Source organism: Semicossyphus pulcher, unplaced genomic scaffold, assembly GCF_022749685.1.
Source record: "Semicossyphus pulcher isolate SPU_LCO1_2020_fin unplaced genomic scaffold, fSemPul1.0.p SCAF_11, whole genome shotgun sequence".
Classification (NCBI taxonomy): domain Eukaryota; kingdom Metazoa; phylum Chordata; class Actinopteri; order Labriformes; family Labridae; genus Semicossyphus; species Semicossyphus pulcher.
In genome coordinates, this window is record NW_027211615.1 from 7,861,431 (window position 1) to 7,882,844 (window position 21,414).

Below are 21,414 nucleotides of genomic sequence, written 5' to 3' on the forward strand. Positions count from 1 at the left end.
AGCATTCAGGTGGAACAAGCTGAACCAGTTGCGCCTGTCTAACCTTAAAATAACTATTAATCAGGTACCCAGCTAGTTACGTCAGCGTTGTGTCAACAGCCGGTACAAAAGGGTTACATCACTCGCCTCGTGAACTACGATCAACATGAAACCAAACTGATCACTGCTGATGAAAATCTGTGTGCGCAAAAATACTGGAGAGGATAGAAAAAACATTAACAGTAGATGTTTAATTTTAAAATACGGCTTTTATTTACAGTAAAAATAGCATTTATATAATACTAATTAGTCATAGCATAACTTGATTTAGTTTCACATTTTATCAACCGGTGTGATTCCCAGGATCCTCATCCCGTTGGCGAGCACCGAGCAGGCGCCGCTGAACAGTCGTAACCTCGCCTGTTGACATTTAACAAATGATATCATGCTTACATTTTTTTAAGACGTACATATTTTTCACATTTATATTTGTTGTAAAGAATTCATCAACAGGCCACTGCTGTTGTTGGCTGGACCTTAAGACTGAACCTGTGTTTGTTTGGCTGATATGTATTTGCTATATTGTATTCAGGATCTGAAGAGTGTTATGTCAATAAGCAACTTTAGAAACATTAACAGCTGTCTCTACAAAAACATTTTGGTTTAAACTACAACCTGTGCTGAAGCTAACATTCACTCATTGATCTAAAGTACAAAATGATGCTCAAAGATGGCTTCCTCGAGAAATAGGAACATTTTGTTCTAAGTTGACTTTTCTCCACCGAGGCATTAAAACGTACAAGTGTTTGTTTAATTCACTGAGCAAACATGGTTTATTATGACCTTTATCTTCTGGTGGCTAATGTTAGCAAACTTTAGATAGATTTATTGCAGTAGAGAATTTGCTTGCTTTTCTACCTTCACTGAAGTTAAAATATTTTTCTTTCTTACTACGCAGACGACCGCCACAGACAGAGCTTGATTACTACACTGAACAAAAATATAAACACTTTTGTTTTTGCTTCCATTTTTCATGAGCTGAACTCAAAGATCTAAGACTTTTTCTATGTACACAAAAGGCCTATTTCTCTCAAATATTGTTCACAAATGTGTCTAAATCTGTGTTAGTGAGCACTTCTCCTTTGCCGAGATAATCCATCCACCTCACAGGTGTGGCATATCAAGATGCTGATTAGACAGCATGGTTATTTTACAGGTGTACCTTAGGCTGGCCACAATAAAAGGCCACTCTAAAATGTGCAGTTTTACTGTATTGGGGGGGTCAGAAAACCAGTCGGTATCTGGTGTGACCACTATTTGCCTCACACAGTGCAACACATCTCCTTCTCATGGAGTTGATCAGGTTGTTGATTGTGGCCTGAGGAATGTTGGCTGGTTGGCTGCGAAGCTGCTGGATATTGGCAGGAGCTGGAACACGCTGTCGTATACGCCGATCCAGAGCGTCCCAAACATGCTCAATGGGTGACATGTCCGGTGAGTATGCTGGCCATGCAAGAACTGGGATGTTTTCAGCTTCCAGGAATTGTGTACAGATGCAACATGGGGCCGTGCATTATCATGCTGCAACATGAGGTGATGGTCGTGGATGAATGGCACAACAATGGGCCTCAGGATCTCGTTATCTATCTCTGTGCATTCAAAATGCCATCAATAAAATGAACCTGTGTTCGTTGTCCATATCATACGCCTGCCCATACCATAACCCCACCGCCACCATGGGCCACTCGATTCACAACGTTGACATCAGCAAACCGCTCACCCACACGATGCCATACACGCTGTCTGCCATCTGCCCTGTACAGTGAAAACCGGGATTCATCCGTGAAGAGAACACCTCTCCAAAATGCCAGACGCCATCGAATGTGAGCATTTGCCCACTCAAGTCGGTTAAGACGACGAACTGCAGTCAGGTCGAGGCCCCGATGAGGACGACGAGCATGTGATGATTGTTGCAGCAGCTGTCTGGGTGGCTGGTCTCAGACGATCTTGGAGGTGAAGATGCTGGATGTGGAGGTCCTGGGCTGGTGTGGTTACACGTGGTCTGCGGTTGTGAGGCCGGTTGGATGTACTGCCAAATTCTCTGAAACGCCTTTGGAGACGGCTTATGGTAGAGAAATGAACATTCAATTCACGGGCAACAGCTCTGGTGGACATTCCTGCAGTCAGCATGCCAATTGCACGCTCCCTCAAAACTCAAAACTCCCAATTTTAGAGTGGCCTTTTATTGTGGCCAGCCTAAGGTACACCTGTGCAATAATCAGCATCTTGATATGCCACACCTGTGAGGTGGATGGATTATCTCGGCAAAGGAGAAGTGCTCACTAACACAGATTTAGACAACATTTGTGAACAACATTTGAGAGAAATAGGCCTTTAGTGTACGTAGAAAAAGTCTGAGATCTTTGAGTTCAGAAAAATGGGAGCAAAAACAAAAGTGTTGCGTTTATATTTTTGTTCAGTGTATAATAACAATAATGTTGTAATTATTTGGTCAAAAAATATGGTCCTTAAATGTTTATCCTTTTAAAGAGTATAGAAAAAATGTTATAGTTTGTCTGCACTCAATCTTAGATCCCAGCGGCTATAGTCTGATGACGATATAGCCTCTGGGGCAGGGGTCTCCAACCCTCCTCCTGGAGAGCTACCTTCCTGCATGTTTTAGGTTTCTTCATACTCTACACACCTGATTTGAATTTTTTGCTCATTATCAGTCCCCTGAGACGCTTCAGTTGGTTGATAATGAGCAGATCAGTCAAATCAGGTGTGTTAAGAGTGCGGAGAAACCTAAAACATGCAGGAAGGTAGCTCTCCAGGAGCAGGGTTGGAGACCCCTGCTCTGGGGACACCTGTGAACATGTCAGGCGGGTCCGGTTTAGCCAGCGGTTAGTCAAGACTTCCAGTTAAGACTTCTTTTTCCGCGTGCTGCATTTTACAGAAAAATAAACTGTGATTGACTTTAATTCTTACCTTTGCCGAAATTTCAACATCATGATGCAGATTAGTAAAAAGTCGAAGTGAAGCTTTGTCAGGTCTGTCCTCATGAGGAGAAGAAAACTACTTTTAAAATGCATTGGTTATTTCTGATGCATTTGAGGAAGTCAGGAAATCTAAATGCTGACCGGCTTTGTGACACAGCGTTAAGGGAATCACAAGTTGAATTTGAGCAGTGCTGTTAGCATGCAGATGTCTTTTAATAGATAAATTTGCTCTTGCTCTCCACATATACTGTCTTTCCTGCATACGCCGCAGCCTGCTGATATGTGATTGGTCAATTACTTAGACTACAAGCGTAGTACAAACAGAAAGCAGAACACCAGAACAGAAACATCCCTAAATTCCAGGTAAAAAGTGATTAGTCTGCACTAATTGTTACTTTTAAATAAGCGACCTGATCTACCAAAAGTTAGATTTTGTTAAGTTAGGTGATTCATTTTAGATGATTATTCTTCCTGTCTACCAGAACAAATACAACCATGCAGAATCTTATTTTGGCCACATTTTTCTAATAAATAACATTATTATAATTATATCTGTTCCTTTAATTTCTTTGAGTAGTATATTGAATTTAGTGCAGAGGCTGATAGGGGCAACCAATTTGGAGGATATACTGTTTAAGTTTTACCTTTTAAATGCAACATTATACAAAGACGTGCACATAAGTGCTTTTCTATCTACCTGTGCAACATCCTCAGAGCTTCCTTTCACCGGCAGCTCTCTGTGTGCTGAGGCGATCAGGTGGCTGAAACAAATTGAAAAGAGATACAGGAGAACAACTTTGTTTAAAGGTCAAACATAAACCTGAAGTAGCTCCATCCCCTTCAGGACCAACATCCTGTTCCTTACCACAGCTTCAATAAAAAGTTGACGAGGTGTTTGGGTTGCAGATCCTGGGCTGACTGGTACAACACCTCATCATAACTGCAGTCAAAGAAAGCACATGTGGAAGGAGCAAATATGGACTTAACGCTGGCAGGGAGATTTTTATGGTCTAAAGAAAATAAGACAAAGAGGATGACGGGTTTCCAAAAAGCCATTTGCTTACCGAAGGAGGTGCTGCAGGATGGTGACACTTGTCTGCTCCAGGAGAAGAGAGGGATCAAATATGGCTGCCTGTGCTCCTTCATTCCTCCTTATTAAACTGCAACACCAAAGGAAAGTAACGTGATAAGTGAGCATCTTGTTGGGTTGGGGGTATTTTTGGGGAGCATTTCCAATACTATACAAAATTAAATCAAAAGGTTGTATGAAACAAGACACATTTTAGGAAATACAGATAATAAATTAACCAAAACAAATAAGAGTTCCTGAATAAAAGTTTTGTTGACTACAGACCTGCAGAGTCGAGCGTGTGAGTACTGGAGGAAGACTCCGGTGTCCCCCTGAGCCTGCAGCATCCGGTCCCAGTCAAACGTGTAGTCTGACTGCAGCGGACCTTTAAAGTCCTGCAACAAAGTCAGCGGAAAACATTTAAACATTCAGATAAAAGAGTGCAACGTACTGCATTGTGCAGACAAATAAAAGAGGTGGCACGGCTTATAGCTAAGGTGTAAAGCTGACTCACCTGGACTATGAGTGCACTGATTCCCACTTTCTCCGCCGTGTCCTCTGGGTTTTCTAGCTCCTTTGTAGCTGTGGAAAAAGGACCAGATTGTGTGACTTTCGTCCCCATTTTGAAGATGTTGAGGTGGATAATGCTGTGTTTTTTTTATACAATGACAACCACAGTTTAGTGTTGCAGCATACAAACCAAATAAAACTGACACTTGGACGCAGCACACAGAATGGCAGTGCTCTTAGTGACTCTTTCTTTATAATGCTGATGAATTATTGGTATTAATATGCTCCAGCAACTTCCAGTAAAGCTAAAGGCTAACATTTACACTGCATGGTTGCTTATGGACTAATGTCTTAATGCACAGACAGTTAAATATACTTACGGCTCAGAGTGCTGTGTGCTCTGTTTGGTTAAATAATGGCTTAATGTGCCTTAATGTGTCAGACTTTACTTTTTGACTGGCTCATGTTGTGAAGCATCCTGGCTCGAGCTTCGTCCAGAACGTCCTCCAGAAACACCACCTCACCGCTCCTCGTCTTCATGCCCCGCACCAGGCCGAAGGGGACGTGCTGACACCTGCAATCAGAGGGGGATAAACACACGTTTACATACTTTTTTTTTTTTAAAGATTATTTTTTTGGCCTTTTGCCTTTATTAGATAGTACAGCTGAAGAGAGACAGGAAACATGGGGAGCAGAGAGAGGGATGACATGCACCAAATGATCAGCAGACCGGGAGTCGAACCTGCGATCAGTGCGTCGAGGACTGTAGCCTCTGTATATGGGGCGCCTGCTCCACCAACTGAGGCAAACCAGCGCCCCCTCATTTACATACTTAAGGAAAAGTAGTACCAAACTATAAAAATACTCTGCAGAATGGGCCTTTTCAGAGTGATATATCATCTATATATTATTATCTTTTAGATAATACAGATGTGATTACAACTAAATAGCTATCTATTAATAAAATTGGTTGAGGTGGAGCTATTCTCAATTGCTGTAACTAATCAATATAATCAAATAATTCAGAGCCAAATGCTCGATGCTGTTTGAAGGCCCTTTAATACGGAGGAATCCTGCACAATCCCGGGTTCTGTACTGATACTACATCTAATTGTTACACTAAAATTTCGAACAATAACTTGATTAATTTGCAATTTACATTGAAGTGAAGGACTCAGCAAGCCAAGCGTTATTATTATGCAGGACAAGAACACATATTTGATCCATTAAATAATTGAGTGTAAAGGGTGACTTATCCAAGACATTTGAAATACGACTCTTTGCTCTTTAATTTTAACCCATTATTAACCAACAATAGCTGCTTTGTTTAACCGGTCTGCTACGTGTGCAGCTGTGTTCAGGTGTCCGCCCTACCTGTCAGCCCAAGAATGTCCCAAGGCAGGAAGGATCTGGAACAGCTGGTGGAAGTGATTCGCTTGACTTTTATCTGTCTTAAAGAGGAACAAAGGGCAGGGATGGAGTGCAAAAGGAAACAAGTTGCTTTGTCTGTAGAGGTTTTACAACATGTCACCAGATTTCTTACCACATAGATCATCTCATCAAAATGGTATTTCTCTTGTCGGTCGATAGCTGCAGCAAGATCTCTGAAATGCAGAAAATAAAAAACTATTGATGCCACACTTACGTAGTTTAATCTGAAAACTCCACAGTGCTTTTATCTGTCATTTAAATCATCTAAAAATCCCAATTTTGCTTGTTTGTCTGTGTTTATGACAACCACTGGCTGCCAAAGCAGTTTAACTGCTAAGATTATACTGAACTTTTCAACCTTTTTGAATATGTTCAGAGTATTTCTTTTCCTTCGTAATAAGACTTTTGAAGACTAGAACAGTAGATTTTAATGAACCGTTTCTATCACAACAGACCTGGTGATGTAGAGAGTGGTGCCGTCACTGCGGAGCACCGTGCAGACGCTGCTCATGTCTCCAGCAGGGGAGAGATCCACTACACCTGTCCCTCTCCTGCAAATACAACAAGTTAAAATGAAACTAAACCTGTGTACGCTCTGGCACTTTAGGAATACTTCAACTTTTTTCAAAACTACAAAAAAACAGCTCTTTAAATATTCCTCCATATACTTAATAAAAGGACAGGCCTGTTGAGGCTGACACCTTTGTTATTGATTCGAGCTACTGGCCTCCTAACACATGTAAATTGGAGTGTTGGATGCAAATTACTGTCACGTACTCTGATGTTTTCAGCAGGCCTCGGCTCTGCAGCTGCTGCACCACTTCCTGAGCCTGATCCTGGTGAAAGGACTCGCCGGAGTAAACATCAAAGTTCACTCCTAACCGCTGCAAACAATCAGTTAAACATAATTTGTCACAGCGGTTAATTATACTCATTCTACTAACATTTTCTTTTCTTCCAGATCTTAAAACATTTCAGAGTTCAGATTGTGGTCTGTTTGCGGTCGTGCAGCTGGTCGGACCTTGTAGACATGTTGATACTCGTCCACTGTGATCTCTCTGAACTGTTTCCATAATGACACAGCCTCGCTCTCATGCTGCTCCAGCTGTCTAAAGAAGTCTCTGGCTGCCTGTTTCAGATCCTCATTGTGCTCTGCTTCCTTGTTCACTTGGACGTAAACCTGCAAAGCAAAAACACCAAACACCACCACATTGCCATATTAATGCCGTATAAAAGGCTTTTAAACAGCGTTTAGATGATTTAACACAAAATCCTCAATGAATCTGTCCAATGTTTGAGCAAACACTTTTTCATGCTATTCAACTTGCCAAACAGGTCTAGATACATGACAGATACCAGAACGGTCAGTGTCTGGCTTTCTTTGTTCAGCTCACTTCAAACAAATGCTGTAAGGGATTTTGTTTCAGTTTCTCCCGGCATCCAAACTGGCCAAACCCAGCTCCCAGCATACCTGAAAGACACAAGAAGCAGCACCGGTTTCATTCAAATGAGGGGCATTTAGGGTTTTACAAGAGCTGAAAACACCTGAATATTTGTCACATTATTTACTCACCAAACTGCATTCCCCAGTCTCCGAGGTAGTTCATTCGTATTACACTGTGTCCAAGGGACTGCTTTAAGTTAGCGATGAAGTTACCTGGAGATACAGAACAATCTGTTAGTCCAGCTGATTGACTTAACTATCCATCCAAAGTGTGAGTTTATGATGTAAACTGAAGACACAGGATCTTTTGAGCCGATAGCCATACTGTATTAAAACATTTTTTAAATCTAATAATGATGTATCAATGAAAACTAATACATGTTCTGGCAAAGACGTTTGACAGTTTAAAAAAAATTAACCATCACTGCCCTCTGGTGGACAAACTGCAAAATTATGATGAAAATAATATGTTTCAAAACATATCTGACATTCAAAACATTTTAATGCTTCAATTTCTTGTAATTTTTCCACGATTTTGCAGCAATATATCTGTATGATACATGCATCTCTAAGATATGAGTATTGACAGTTATCATACCATGTATATTTGCATATATCTGGTATTTAATCATATTATCGTTAAATCTTTCTTCTATAAATCAAACCTCAAAACACTTTTTTTTTTCCCTTGTCTTTTGGCCCCGCATGAGAGTTTTCTTTATTATTGCTTTTCCTTTCCTATTGGTCTTTACTCTATGTTTGATTGTACAGCACTCTTTTCTTGTTTTAAACTGTGCTTTAGAAATAAATTAGGATTGGATTGGATATTAGGACATTATAATTTGTGTAATTCTAAATAAGTGTAAATAATGTATATTCATCCCAAAAAAATTACAATTGTTTTCTTTTCTTGCCACAGAAATTAGCATCAGCCACCAGCAAATGGTGGTAAAATAATCAAGTAGATTTCAGAAACACAAAATAATTTGCGAGTGGCTCATGAATTTAAGCATTTATCCTTCAGTGGCTTGAAGAGGTTTACATTTTAGTTTTAGTTCATTTCCTGCCTATTGAGATACGACGACACCATGACCATCTCTGAGAGGGTTATTGTACATTCCAACAATAGTTCAAACATCCGTGACTTCAGTCACTAAACAAACTAACTCAAACACCAAAACTCACCGATAACTGTAGATCGCAGGTGTCCAGCATGGAATTTTTTGGCAATATTTGGAGAGCTGCAAAATAAAAATACAATAATTCTCTATAATGCACTGATAACACACGCACTATTAAAACAAAAGTTAACACACTGAAGAAACACACCTGTACTCAACTAATGTTGTTCCTCTATTGAGAGTATTGAAAAGTTCACTATTTAACCCAAATTTCTCACTCTCCTCTCCAAATGGCTCCAACATTTTCTGAAACAGATGAAGAGGAGCAGATCATCATCACAGAAGAAGCAGCAGAGACTGATGTTTTCACCACAGTAGGAAAAAAGGTGACAAACCTGGACAAGAAGTTTGCGATTCACTTTGAAGTTAATGACTCCAGATCCAGCAGATATTTCTTCCACTAAACTGTCCAGCTTCAACTGCAAAACACAAAACAGACTTGTTTATTAGAGTTCAGGATTATATTAAGCAGAAAGGAAGCTGAACGTGCATCAATAAAAAATAATTTTATTAAACTTTGTGATTTTGGTTCTTGGTGAAAGGCAAACTTTAGATTACACATTTCATACACACCGGGAAACCAAGTGATCTTTACATAGAACAGATCTCTTTACATAGAAAAAGTGATTCACAGCACATAACATTGTGAGTGAAACTATTTCAGGAGCATAAAAATAAGTTTTTTTTACTGGATGAGGTAAAGGAAAAATGTGTGCATTAAAAAAAAGAAAAAGAAAATTGATTTGGACAAAACCTGCTTGGCAAATAGTATAAAGTAAGAGCATTCATTTTTTGTTTCTTCGCAGTGTCACCAAAAAAACATCAGTTCTCCTTGACGAATGTAATGCATTGTACAATGAATCTCTAAGATGAGTTATACCTGATTGGCCAAGTTTTCCGTCTGCAGCTGAATGTCACCACTGGACGGTAAAATCCCACTGACTCGTAATGTGCTGATTGACAGTTTGAAGTCAGCACTCTGCCTGAGGAAGACAGGTTAATGACGGTTTAACAAACTTGTGAGAGGATAGACACATAAAGCATATTTTATTATGTTAAACACAAACACACTCAACTGTTTCTTAAATACTGGAACTGCTGACAGAGCTGGTATGAAGGCATCCTCAGACTGCTGAAGTGTCCTCCCCAGCTACACATCGAAACACACACACACACACACACACACACACACACACACACACACACACACACACACACGTGTAAGATTTCAATAAACATCAATATGAGGTGAGGTTTTAGAGTATAGGGTAACAGCCCTGCCTCCCCCTGGTGTCTACTGGGTCCAGGGTCAAGGCAGTCTGCAGAGTTAGCATTAGCATACAGCATCATCTTCCCAGACCTCAGACCTTCAGCTTCATTACCTTTTCTGCAATACTTCTCCTGAAGAAACAGGCCATGTTTCTTCAACGTGCAAACACAATATTATGACAAACGAGTCGCTAAATTATCTATAATCAAATTCTGTATGATATGTTGGTTCACTTTGACATGTCTACTGTACTTCCGCTTAAGCCGAACCGCTTCCTCTTAGTTCGTCCAATCACAGGCTTCGTTCGCGAGCAACGTCAACGGCTAGGAAAGGAACGTTCGATTATTGTCTACTTTGCTCCCCACAGTGAGTAACGACTACCCGGTCACTTAACCTGAGAACAAAGTTTCAAACATGAATTTTCCTACAACATCGAAGTTCTATGAATAATGAACCATCAGCCTTGAACACCACATTAATTATGTATAGTCTTTATAAGCTTAATCGCTTCCTTAGCAGTGTTGGCTGCCTTTCCAAGGCATCATGCTGTCATAAAATAAAATCAAATTTGATAGGTTTGGGGGAATAAGTGAGTTCAATTTTAACGTGTAACTTCAGCTAATGAAAGCTACAAATTTTATAGCCAACAATTTAATCCTGTAAGCTTTCAATCTTTTCCAGGACACCTGTATTCTAGGTTTCGAAGCCCATCTACTGTACAAGACTACAGTTTTTATGTATACTGTATATTTCTTACAGATGGATATAGGTGCACACGTCATTATGATTGCCTGCTGTATGATTATATGTGATAACTTGACTTGAACTTAAAATCATGATAGTTTGCAGCCCTTGAATCAAGATGTCCCTAATGTTTTTCTAAATAAAACCACAAGCATGAAACCTGCCTATTTTGAAATTATTTATTTCAGTGTATTCCATGGTTTCTAAAAGCCCATGTTGTTGGTGTCAAACTTGTGCCAATTTTGAAAATTGTTTTTGACGTTACAAAATAGGGCTGGGCAATAAGACTATATTGTTTAAACAATATGAAAATGTCTACGGTAAGTGTATTTCTGTCGTCTCTATTGTGATGTCACAAAACCAGCCGCTGAACTGCTTTACAGACATTTTTACATCATTTTGGCAATGCTTTATGTTTTAATCCTTGCAATCCAGTCCAGAAATGGACTTAGGCTCAGCCCAAGTGAAAACAGGAACTCAGTACTTTTTGTCAAATATTTCACTTACAAAGGATTATCCAAAAATAGGCTTTACCATGTTATTTCAGACTAATTATTTGTTAAATTCCCAGAAAACATGATATATCCTGATATATCTTGTTAGCCAGATATGAAAAATCCTCTATCGTGATATTTCATGGGTTAATTGTCCTGACAGCAACACACTCTGAAGTGTTTTGATGTCACTTAGCTTCTCCACTGTAAGGTCATTGGCCTTGAAGATATGAGTAATTACTGCAGCTCAACAACAAAAAAGTCCTTATGTTGATTTCATAACACGTTTTAGTTTCTTGAAGCAATGCTTGGATTTCAGGATATTTAATATATAATTTCACACATTTAGAGCACCTCAAACTTAATTTTGACAGTAGGCACTGGGGCAGCTGCATGTGTCCAACTGACATATATGTAGAATATTGTAAAGCTTTTATTATGCCTTCAAAAGATGATGTCAACTGTGGTGAATCCATGTTCTCACAATGAAAAGAAATGGCATAACTAAACATTTGTGTAAACGCTTTATTCGTTTGCTTTTTTTTTTTTTTTTTTTAAATCAAAGCCCCTTTATACCTACAGCAAATAAAATCATGAAATTTTGATACAATGAACAAAAGTCAAGCAAAAAAAATAAAAAAATACAGTGTATACAAATGTAATAGCAGTAATTTCAAGAACAGATTAAAAACAATGCTGAAAAATAAGCCAAGTTGCCTATTCCTGGAGTCCAGTTTGAAGGCGGACTTGGTTTGTCCACTCGTCAATGTTCAATCCCTTTTTTAAAATGTACACTTAGAGAAGCTGCACAACTAACATCCTCCCCGTAAAATAACTAAATTTGACAAAAATAAAATCAAAAAGGCCAAGTGTGTGGTGGCAGTCAGCCTTTTACGAAGGCATCAGAACAAAGCCAAATAAATATTGACACGGCAGTTAAAGAGGCCACTGGTAGAATCACAGAAAGTCCTGGCAGCAGGAGGCCCTCCTAACTCTGGCAGACACAGCAAACGTGGATGCCACTAACTGATGCCTGAGGCAGTGAGTCCACATAGAGGCGATATGGCACAGCTAGGAGAAAAGTCCAACCAGACCCACTGAGTCCCTGGAGTAGCTTGCATTAAAATGGTAGTCCATGATATCAGACGGCAACACTCAGGAAACATCTGTGGAGGACAAACACAGAGACCAGAGTGAGGACAGTTGAATATTAACATTTCATACTCATACTTTCATACTAAAGAATACTTTAGAGTTCATCACTGTGGCGTCTCAAGAAGGTTGACCTGTTGGCAAGGAGAGATCTACACTCTTGAGTATTAGCACACCTATACATCTCTCGTCTCTTTTACATACAGGCAAATTCACTGCTTAAGTAAAACCCAAGAGCGTTAATCTAGAAGTTTCCTAATTGGAGACAGAGCTTGGTCAAAAGGTCCCTAAATGTTTTGCTCAACTCTGTTTAAGTCATCTTAAGCAGGAGGTAAAAGTAGTTCCTTGATTTCTTTGGCTGATTTATACAAGTGAGATAAACACTGGGCTTTTAGTTAAAGGTTGAGCATCCGGATTAATGCAAATGGCGGGGGCAAACACTGGTTTTATAACAGAATACAAGTACTAAGTGTAGTACGTGTAACCATACAATCGGGTTTTCATTAAGGCTGACCTGACTCAGCAGCTTAACTTGAGTTGGACATGCTAGCATAAGCTGATTGTCGGGCATTATGACAAAGACTGGAGACACTGTAAACACTTGAGTTCTTACAGCAAACTGTGTGTCATGTTAGACAGTCAATAACCCCTCCCTGCAGCTCACTGATCAAAATGCAAACAGTATGTGCATTGACCCATGTCCAACAGGAAGGCAGAAGAACAGCAGGGCAACATTTTTCATATTTCAGAAGTCACTAAGCAAAAAGCATTTAATAAAAGTCCAGCGTTTACAATTCAGAACTGGTACTTAACATCTAACTCTTCTAGGTGTTATGAAAGGTTCACTTTGTATCTTGAAATTTAATATTAAGAATGTGTTAAGTTTAGACTACTAAAAAGAGATCCTGGGACATGTATTTACAGGCTCTATGTGTTTGCCAGTAATGAATATACTCACAGCTAGCAGGCTGCTCTCCGAATCTTCGCATCAGTTGATCATGCGTGAACTTGACGAATGCATCATATTGTTCTGTTGGAAGAAAAAACACTTATTAGCACTTGGTATGGATTACTCAGTACAAATAGTTTTTCTGTACCATTTTTCAACCTTAAATGTTTATTCACCAACTTGCTACTTTGTCTTGGTACTGCTGTAACACCCGTATTTCCCCCCTGGGGATCAATAAAGGATTATCTTCTCTTATCTTACCTGCAAGCTTTGTCGTCAGTATCTCATCGTACTCCTCACGGATTTTATCCTCTCGCTCTTTCAGTAGTCTCTCACAAATCATCCCGACCTGTCTGAGGGAAAACAAAGGCTGCTCTTTCCTGGTGGGGGACGAGGAACCTGAGGACGTACCTGTTAGAAGAAGTGACACAATTCATACAAGATAGATGATATTCAACATTTTACCCATTTACCATTTAACAATAGATATTGTACAAAAATCAGCCAGCAGGTATGTCTGCATGTTAACCTACAGCTAATATTTGCAATACTGGATGTAGTCTGTATGCCTGTATATCAGGTTTGTAACCACTTATAGTATCCATGTTGTAATCTTGACTAAGAACGAAACGAACCAGTCACAACACAGTTGTTGACTCAGTAAGCTTGGTGTCATTTGTAGCAGCCTACCTGCCAGGGCAGATCCACTGTGAATGTTCTGCATGTCCAGAGGACAGCAGCCATCTGCCTGCTGGAAAGCACTGTCCAGGTGTCGTCGTTTCTGCAGCCTCTTGTACTCCTGTTTGATGTTGTGTAGAATTTGCTCTGTAACAAAGAAAAACATTCTCTCTATTATATAAAAAGTGACATCTTCACACAGAGGTGCTGCATTTGTCAGGAGACAAAGTCATTGCAGAATTCACACATGATCTTTTCATTTGGCCTTGCAGATGTAACCAGGTGCATTAGGAGACACTTTAAATGATTTTCCTATTCAGTGAGCATCAAATAAGGCAAGATGCAAAACATGCAAACATTAATTACAGAGCAGCAACAAAAGCCTTGGAGATTTGTTTCCTGACATTTTTACACTTCACTTCCCCAAACCATTATCATATAGTTATTAAAAATCATACAAGCCTTCATTAAAACCACTTCACAATGTACGCCGAATTTAAAGTTGGACAATAAGGAGTTAATTACATCGTCCGCAGTTAGTGTTTACCGACAGCCTGAATCGCCAATAACAACTCTTGTGAAAGTTGACAAAATGCTAATGGCGTTTTGTTTAAGCCACTTAACAGGCACCGGTTCTCAATAAGGAAATGCTAATCGGTAAAATGCTAACGTACCCCAGTTTAACATTGGGAATGTTTTTATCATACTGCACTTGAGTTTATATTGAATTATTAAGTGTTATTTCAGTATGCCTACCTGTGGTGAGTCTGGACGACACTTCCCCAAACGGTGAGGGCTCCATACGCAGATATTTCTGTGGTGAAGACACTGGAGACATGATCGGGGCGCACCTTCTTCTTTTAGGGGAAGCCTGGTTCATTAACGGATCAAAGTCCAGAGTCCTTTTCAGAGTAGCCCCACAAGCCATCACGCTGAGATGTGTCTAAAAAAGCTAAATTAGAAAATCTAAAAAAGGCCCTGTTATCTCGCTGACCTGGGCCCGTCTGTGCTGCTAATGCTAGCTCAAACGGCAGGAGCGATTCCGGGCTGAAGACAAATGCGCACTCTTTTCGTTTCTCGTTGCCTTTTGCTAATAAATCTCACGTGATTTAAACTACCCAATATATCTTATAATAATTTGTGAAAAACACTTGAGGGTAAGTTTGGTATATAATCCGATGATAGTAGATTTCCCAGCACTAGTTCCAAGAGTAAACCACAACGGCTCAGACTAGCTTACCTTTTGATTCCGTTCTATTTGATCGGCCGTGCGCATGTGCAAGAAAACTGTCTCATCCTGGTAGTTGTAGTTTTCATCCCTATAGCGCCCATTTTTTAATTTTGCTTACATACTACATTTCCCGAAAACCTAAAACTGTGCTTTTTTTCAAATTTGTTTTGTTTGAAAACAAAATCCAAGTATTCACGAAGAAGTTTTCACTTTCATTTAAAACTTACATACAGTAGACAGCGATTTTCTAAAAAGTCTGATCATACTTAAGGTTTGTTTTTAGACTAGACTATTACACGATAAAATAGCTTGGCTAAAATACAACTACAAAGAAGAATTCATCTAATGGTTGAGTATTAAATGTTGATTCTCAGGAGGATTTATCAGTACAGAATTAATAAGCTGCTAAATGTTGATCTGTTTTCCAAAATTAATACCTTATTTCTTGTTCAGATAAGATGTAATAATGCTCCTTGAGAAACAACGAACTCTAAATAGAAAAAAAAACAAAAAAACAACTAATTGCCTGTGAATCATTTTCAGATTCTAAGAAGGAAATAAAACTGAAAAAGATAAATACTTGGTGGATGATTCGATAAATAATGAATCCCAGGAAATAAAGTCATCAACATGTACTTTTTAAAGCCTATACTCAAGCTACAAAACTCCCTGCCTGGGTTATAATTATCGATTTGAAACGACACCACCATCATTGCACACACACCCAAGATTTTGAGACACTTCCCTTCCCTCACTACCACTTCCTTAACAACCCTTATACACACATATTTTGAACTGTGACACTGGTATTGCAACATGTGTTCTCCAGCCAAAAAAGGAACGCAAAGATGGCAATGATTGAGAATATAGCTATTACTTTACTGACTGTACTGTTTGTCCTTCTAGTTTCCTGTTGGAAAGTTTAGAACCATTACCAAATCTATGGTATAACTTAACAGCATGAATTCTTGAGTTAGTTAATGGTGTTGTACTTTGATTGTTTTCTTTACTGGTTAAAAACTGGTTGCTGCTATTAGTTGCTACCATTATAAACCATTAGTTCATAATGGTTTATAATGGTATTATCCATATTTGTCACTTTTGTATACCAGTTGTATATACCTCTTTTTTATTTATTTTTTATTCTATTCCTATTTTTATTTGTATCTATTTGTTGCAGCAACAAAATGTCCCCTCTGGGAATCAATAAAGTACTTATCTTAAATGCTGTTTGTGTATTTTGTCATACAATTGTGACTGCCTGAAGCCTAAGTTAATCTCTTCATATAGCTTTTTTAGTTTGATGTACAGCCTAAAACATAAATAATTTACATTTACCATCTCATTAGACAAAGAGGAGCTGCAATCTGTCAATCAACTAATCAATTTATTGAACCACAATATTAGATTTAGCCCCCACTCATGTTTATCTATTTATTTAAGTGTTGTGTTCCACTCTAAATGCAGCCTTTCCCTCATAGTATATAAACCTCATGGCTTCTGTGAGATTGGAGTATTTGGTAGATAAATGAACAAAATCCTCTTGACATCTGTGTGAACAGATGTTGCAATTTCTCCTCTCCCTGTAAGCCAAGAGATAAGAAGAGCAGAGCAGATGTTGCAGAAAGAGGATGCAGGCAGTTGCATCTATTTTCTTTCCATTTGTCTCTTTCGGAGTTATAAAAGTAACTACAGTTATACTTAAAGACTTTAAATCATGTGTAGAAATGCCCTCCTTGCTCAAAGAGGCTACAGCTATAGTGACAGATCTTCCACTAGGGGGCAGTAGAACACCACTGATGGTTTTGGGCTCCTCTGTCTGTTCCTCTTCTTCAGATGAATTAAACAGGATGTGCTGCTAGCTCCCGTTTCCCGTCATCACGTGATCAATCAAACAACTGCAGGCGAAATGACAACCAGCTGCGACTTTATTCAAAAGTTTGAAAACAGCAATACTAAAAACACTTGACTGATTGTGATTTTTTTTAAGTCCTCATTATGCCACCACTGTACAGAAGCCACTTGACAGTTGACATATTGATCTTCAATACTCAATAATACGAGAGGCAGCAAAGCATACTGATAAACAGCTTGTCTGGATAACTTTACACCAAGATAAATGTCTACAGAACAATTGTGCTGTGAGATTTCTAGATTCAGAGTATTGTTAGAAAAATCACATCTTTTCTTAAGATTCTTTTGTCAGGTCTTTTGTCGATTTCTCCACACAATGCATATAACACAGACTTCCATTCAAGTTACCAGCTAATAAAAGACCCTTGTTATTTTCTTTAAGTAGGTAAAATCAACAGCAGACATATTTTTATTTAGAGTCACGCCAGAGGTACTTCACTAGGCCTGTGCATGGGTTGCTTTTATGTTCCCAAATGACGCCCCGCTGCAACAGTAGCACTAAAACAACTCACTGCAATGATCAAAAGGCCAAGTCACAACGTATCACACACACACACACACGGCTGACTCCAGTTAAATCATACATTTCATGAAAGCAGCTTTAGTCAGAAATCCATTCAGTTCGTTGCAGTAGTGACCAGCACACTGCGTTTGACTTTTATGTGTGTGAGGTTACTGATATTGTTTTTTTTGTGTGTGTGAATGAGTCGATTTATTTTGCAAGAAAACACTGTACAGTTGTTAGGTTTACATCGGAACAAAGACACGTTACTTTAAAGGTAGAACAGCCAGCGAGTAAAGAAATGGACGTCACACAAAATGCCATTTCAGATCTGACGAACTCGCAAGCTGTGAATCCATTCACCTCCGTCTGATTTGAGTTTATATGTGATGGTGATAAATGTTATCTTTTTTTATCTCGAGCATGAGTCACCTCTCAGTTTCTCAGGATCTCTTCACACATTTGCCACTCACTGAGTGTTGTCAGAAGAAGTAAAAAAAAATTGTCATGTTAAATGGCAATTTTTGGAGAAAAAAAACAATCAGAGTCATTAGAACTTTTTGCTCATAGAAACGTCTATGTGCAACATGTACATGTAGAAAGTCAAGACATGAAGGTTTGATATATTCATGGTGCGAGACACATGTTAGAGTCTAAATGACACGTTAAAACATCTCCAATTAAAAACGTCAGTAGCCCCTTATCCCATAAATGAAGATATATTGTTTTCAAAACCTGAATTCACAGTACAAAAATATAATATGCCTTCACTAACTGGATATCATGAAGTCTATGGTAAACAGTAGACTTATGATAGTCTGTGAGAATCCTTTCAGAATAAGAGTCCCTTCTCTGAACTTGCAATACCGTTTGGCACTTCGGCACACCACGTACTCACACACTGACCTAAAATAATGCGACCACTGAAGCGTCTATGTGAGGATGTACTTTCAGGAGAGGTTTTTTTTTTTGCTCTTGAATATCTGACTGCTGCTTTATTGTGTTTAATGGCATTGTTTTACGGAGGATGACATTTACACAGTTTCTCCCGTGACGGCCATTTAGACGGCCTCTGCAGAAGTTTCAGTAGACACAGACATCGTTACTTTGGCTATTTTCACAGTGGTCTTCACGCAGCTCTCTGCAGCTCTGTTGGCAGAGATGTTTCTGTTCTGGCAGTCCGACTCCAGGCTATTGTCCAGCTGCTGCGCGCTTCCCCTGCAGGCGTGGCAGGAGCTGAGGAAGGCGTGTCGTAGATCCTTGCTCCTCAAGGCGTAGATGATGGGGTTGACGGTTGAGTTGAGCAGGCAGAGCATGCTGCAGAACGCAAACACCGTCTTGATGTCATCGTCCATCCTCCAGAAGAGGTCGTAGACCATGATGGTGAGCAATGGGCCCCAGCAGATGACCAGCACCGCCAGGATGAGCACCAGGGTCTTGGCCAGACGGATGTCCATGCGAGCCTGCTCCGGGCGTGTGGTCTGCACTTTAGTCCCGTCTGCTGAGTAAACAACCAGGCTCTTCTGGGAGGTGCGGCTCAGCATTCGCACAGCATGGTGGTGTGCTTTCCACAGGATGTAAATGTAGGCGTAGATGATGAAGAGAACAAGCACACTGGTCACGCCGATCCAGAACAACAGGTAGTTCTCATCGATCAGAGGGAATATGTCTGAGCACACAGAGTTGAGGCGTTTACAGTTCCAGCCCAGCAGAGGTAGCGCTGCGATGACGATGGAGATGGTCCACATCATGCAAAAGGCAATGACAGCCTTGGTCCGTGTGACGATGCGCCTGTAGGCAAGAGGCCGGTGTATGGAGATATAGCGGTCGATGGCTGTGAGGAAAAGACTCCCCACAGACGCCGTGAAAGACGCTGTGACTCCGCCCAGCTTGAAGAGGAAAACATTGGGGCTGTCCTTCCGGTGGAAAACATGGAAGTCCAGAAAGCTATAGACGAATATGACGCTCCCCAGCAGGTCAGCCACAGCCAGGCTGCCGATGAAGTGGTAGGAAGGCCGGCAGCGGAGGCTGCGGGACTGCAGGATGACGCAGAGCACCGCCAGGTTCTCGAGCACCGTGAAGGTACCCAGAGTTAGAGACAACACGGCCACAGCCAGCTGCTGGCTGGGCGTCAGGATCATGAAACACTCCATGTCCATGAAGTTCTCCCCACATTGTATGGTGTTAGTCTCATCTCTGAATGTGCTCCTGTTGCCAAACAAGTCCGTGGCATTGGTGGGGAAGAAAGGGATGTTCTTTAGGATGAGCTCCTCGTCAGAAGGTACTTTGTCTGGGAAGTTGCTGCGGAAAGCAGACAAAGGTTTCTGCAGAGAGAATCCACCCTTGAAGTCTACATCATTGATGGGGTCGTCGTAGTTAGCGTCATTGGAGCCCAGAAACTGTAAACCAGATGTGATAGTCCGGAAGGTGGTGTCCGCCACACCGTCCAGCACAGACTTCATGGCTGTGTCTGAGGGTGATACTGCAGTCTAAGACGCCTGGACAACCTACAAATGGATAACAGCCATTTCAGACATGTTGGAAACAACTAAAACAAAGAATCCTATTTACATTATGACAGTAATATTGCAGCTTTGCTTTATAATGGTAAAGTCCACACCTTAAAATGAGTTTAACATGAGATTAAATACAAATTATGTAAACATTTCTCATTGCAAATATTTACATCAATCTAAGAGAGTTTTGCATCTTTGATAAATGTTGCATATTTCAGTTTTGTACAATTGTAGATGATTTTTCATACATTTCATAGAGTTCCTGGACTATATAAAAACCGGATTAAAACCGTACCAGGCACTCTCTCCGTATCAGCACAAGTACAATTATAAATCACTGAACCATTACTTCTAAAAACAGATAAATTACTTATAAAAATCGATACAATAACGAGCCTAAAAATAAAAACGCCACTTTTTATATGAAAATCATCAGCAAACCAAGCAATTCCTCTACACCTGTACAGACTGGAACGCTTTTGCAAAACAGGCGCAAAAGCTAATTGCTTCTGCGTAAAACAGTATTTTCACGCAAAAATGTTGTTTGCGTCAATTTCTTAAAGAGTAAGGACGTATTTCCCTGAGGGTTAATTGGTATTGCATAGTGTAGATGTGCAGAATTTGCACAGTTATTTTAATATTATTTTATTAAGAAAGTCTAAAAACCTCAGCAAATGTGCAGATTTATCGTGAATTTGGTGCAAGAAACCAACATGCATTAGAAATCCATACAATTTAAAAAACAGAAAACACTGATACTTTGAGGCTGGGAAAACAACACAACATTAAAAGTACTAATGTAAGCTGGAAAACAATATTATAAGCATTAATCAAACATTTCAAAGAAGAAAAGTGCTTTTTTCTTTACCTTACATAATTTTCCAAGTGCGCAGAATCGCCCTTTACCTCCGCGCGTTAATCCAAGTCAGAGCGCATCATCCACAGATCTTACATAAAAGAGGACACAGCCAGCGTGCATGTTTTAACTTAAAAGCACCATTTTCATCATTACTATGAGTCTCTTGTTTAAAATTCACCGTGCAACAGAAGTTTTCAGTTCTCTGTAGAAGTGTGTTTACGCTCTTGGAGTGCGCTCCTGCTCTATGGAAACAGGTTGCTGCTGCTGCTGCTGCTTCTGCCTCCAGTGTCTCCACTCTCTCTCTCTCCCTCTCTCTGAGTCTTCACTTATGAAGCGTCCTACAAGCCCTGTCACGTGTTTCCATATTGCTTTATCTGCCCTGCCCATGAAGCTCTCAAGTGCGCTGCATGGGAACAAGGGAGACGACAATGGCGGATGAATTATAAAAAAAGAAAAAAAAAGAAAGATCTGATTTGAATTCCCAAAGCTCCT

General features: G+C 39.9%; 3 protein-coding genes across 3 annotated transcripts; all 3 read right to left on the reverse strand.

The window, feature by feature from the left end:
- Nucleotides 1–157: 157 nt before the first annotated feature.
- On the reverse strand, nt 158–10,120 carry rars2 (arginyl-tRNA synthetase 2, mitochondrial). Its single transcript, XM_069655703.1, has 20 exons — nt 9,996–10,120; nt 9,690–9,763; nt 9,494–9,596; nt 8,949–9,032; nt 8,762–8,859; nt 8,618–8,673; nt 7,562–7,645; nt 7,383–7,459; nt 7,010–7,168; nt 6,766–6,872; nt 6,444–6,539; nt 6,101–6,161; nt 5,932–6,008; nt 5,007–5,131; nt 4,562–4,629; nt 4,333–4,442; nt 4,043–4,138; nt 3,844–3,918; nt 3,676–3,739; nt 158–399 (listed from the first exon to the last, which is right to left on the reverse strand). The coding sequence occupies exons 1-20, from the start codon at nt 10,029–10,031 to the stop codon at nt 313–315; spliced, it is 1,737 nt and encodes a 578-aa protein (XP_069511804.1). The 5' UTR covers nt 10,032–10,120; the 3' UTR covers nt 158–312.
- Nucleotides 10,121–11,255: 1,135 nt separating this feature from the next.
- akirin2 (akirin 2) lies at nt 11,256–15,140 on the reverse strand. Its single transcript, XM_069686141.1, has 5 exons — nt 14,657–15,140; nt 13,913–14,047; nt 13,484–13,633; nt 13,232–13,303; nt 11,256–12,287 (listed from the first exon to the last, which is right to left on the reverse strand). The coding sequence occupies exons 1-5, from the start codon at nt 14,826–14,828 to the stop codon at nt 12,277–12,279; spliced, it is 540 nt and encodes a 179-aa protein (XP_069542242.1). The 5' UTR covers nt 14,829–15,140; the 3' UTR covers nt 11,256–12,276.
- Nucleotides 15,141–17,041: 1,901 nt separating this feature from the next.
- On the reverse strand, nt 17,042–21,208 carry cnr1 (cannabinoid receptor 1). The gene is made up of 2 exons (XM_069657712.1): nt 20,932–21,208; nt 17,042–20,054 (listed from the first exon to the last, which is right to left on the reverse strand). The coding sequence occupies exon 2, from the start codon at nt 20,007–20,009 to the stop codon at nt 18,609–18,611; it is 1,401 nt and encodes a 466-aa protein (XP_069513813.1). The 5' UTR covers nt 20,010–20,054; nt 20,932–21,208; the 3' UTR covers nt 17,042–18,608.
- Nucleotides 21,209–21,414: the final 206 nt, after the last annotated feature.

Bases quoted from the DNA above. Each gene is read 5' to 3' on its own strand.
- rars2 (XM_069655703.1), bottom strand. From the start codon at position 10,031: ATGGCCTGTTTCTTCAGGAGAAGTATTGCAGAAAAG. The intron at 7,460-7,561 runs GTGAGTAAATAA...TGTGTCTTTCAG, and splicing joins AGACTGGGGAATGCAGTTTG to GTATGCTGGGAGCTGGGTTT. The intron at 6,873-7,009 runs GTCCGACCAGCT...GATTGTTTGCAG, and splicing joins AGTATCAACATGTCTACAAG to CGGTTAGGAGTGAACTTTGA.
- cnr1 (XM_069657712.1), bottom strand. From the start codon at position 20,009: ATGAAGTCTGTGCTGGACGGTGTGGCGGACACCACCTTCCGGACTATC.
- akirin2 (XM_069686141.1), bottom strand. From the start codon at position 14,828: ATGGCTTGTGGGGCTACTCTGAAAAGGACTCTGGACTTTGATCCGTTA. The intron at 14,048-14,656 runs GTAGGCATACTG...TCTTTGTTACAG, and splicing joins GTCGTCCAGACTCACCACAG to AGCAAATTCTACACAACATC. The intron at 13,304-13,483 runs GTAAGATAAGAG...TTCTTCCAACAG, and splicing joins ACTGACGACAAAGCTTGCAG to AACAATATGATGCATTCGTC.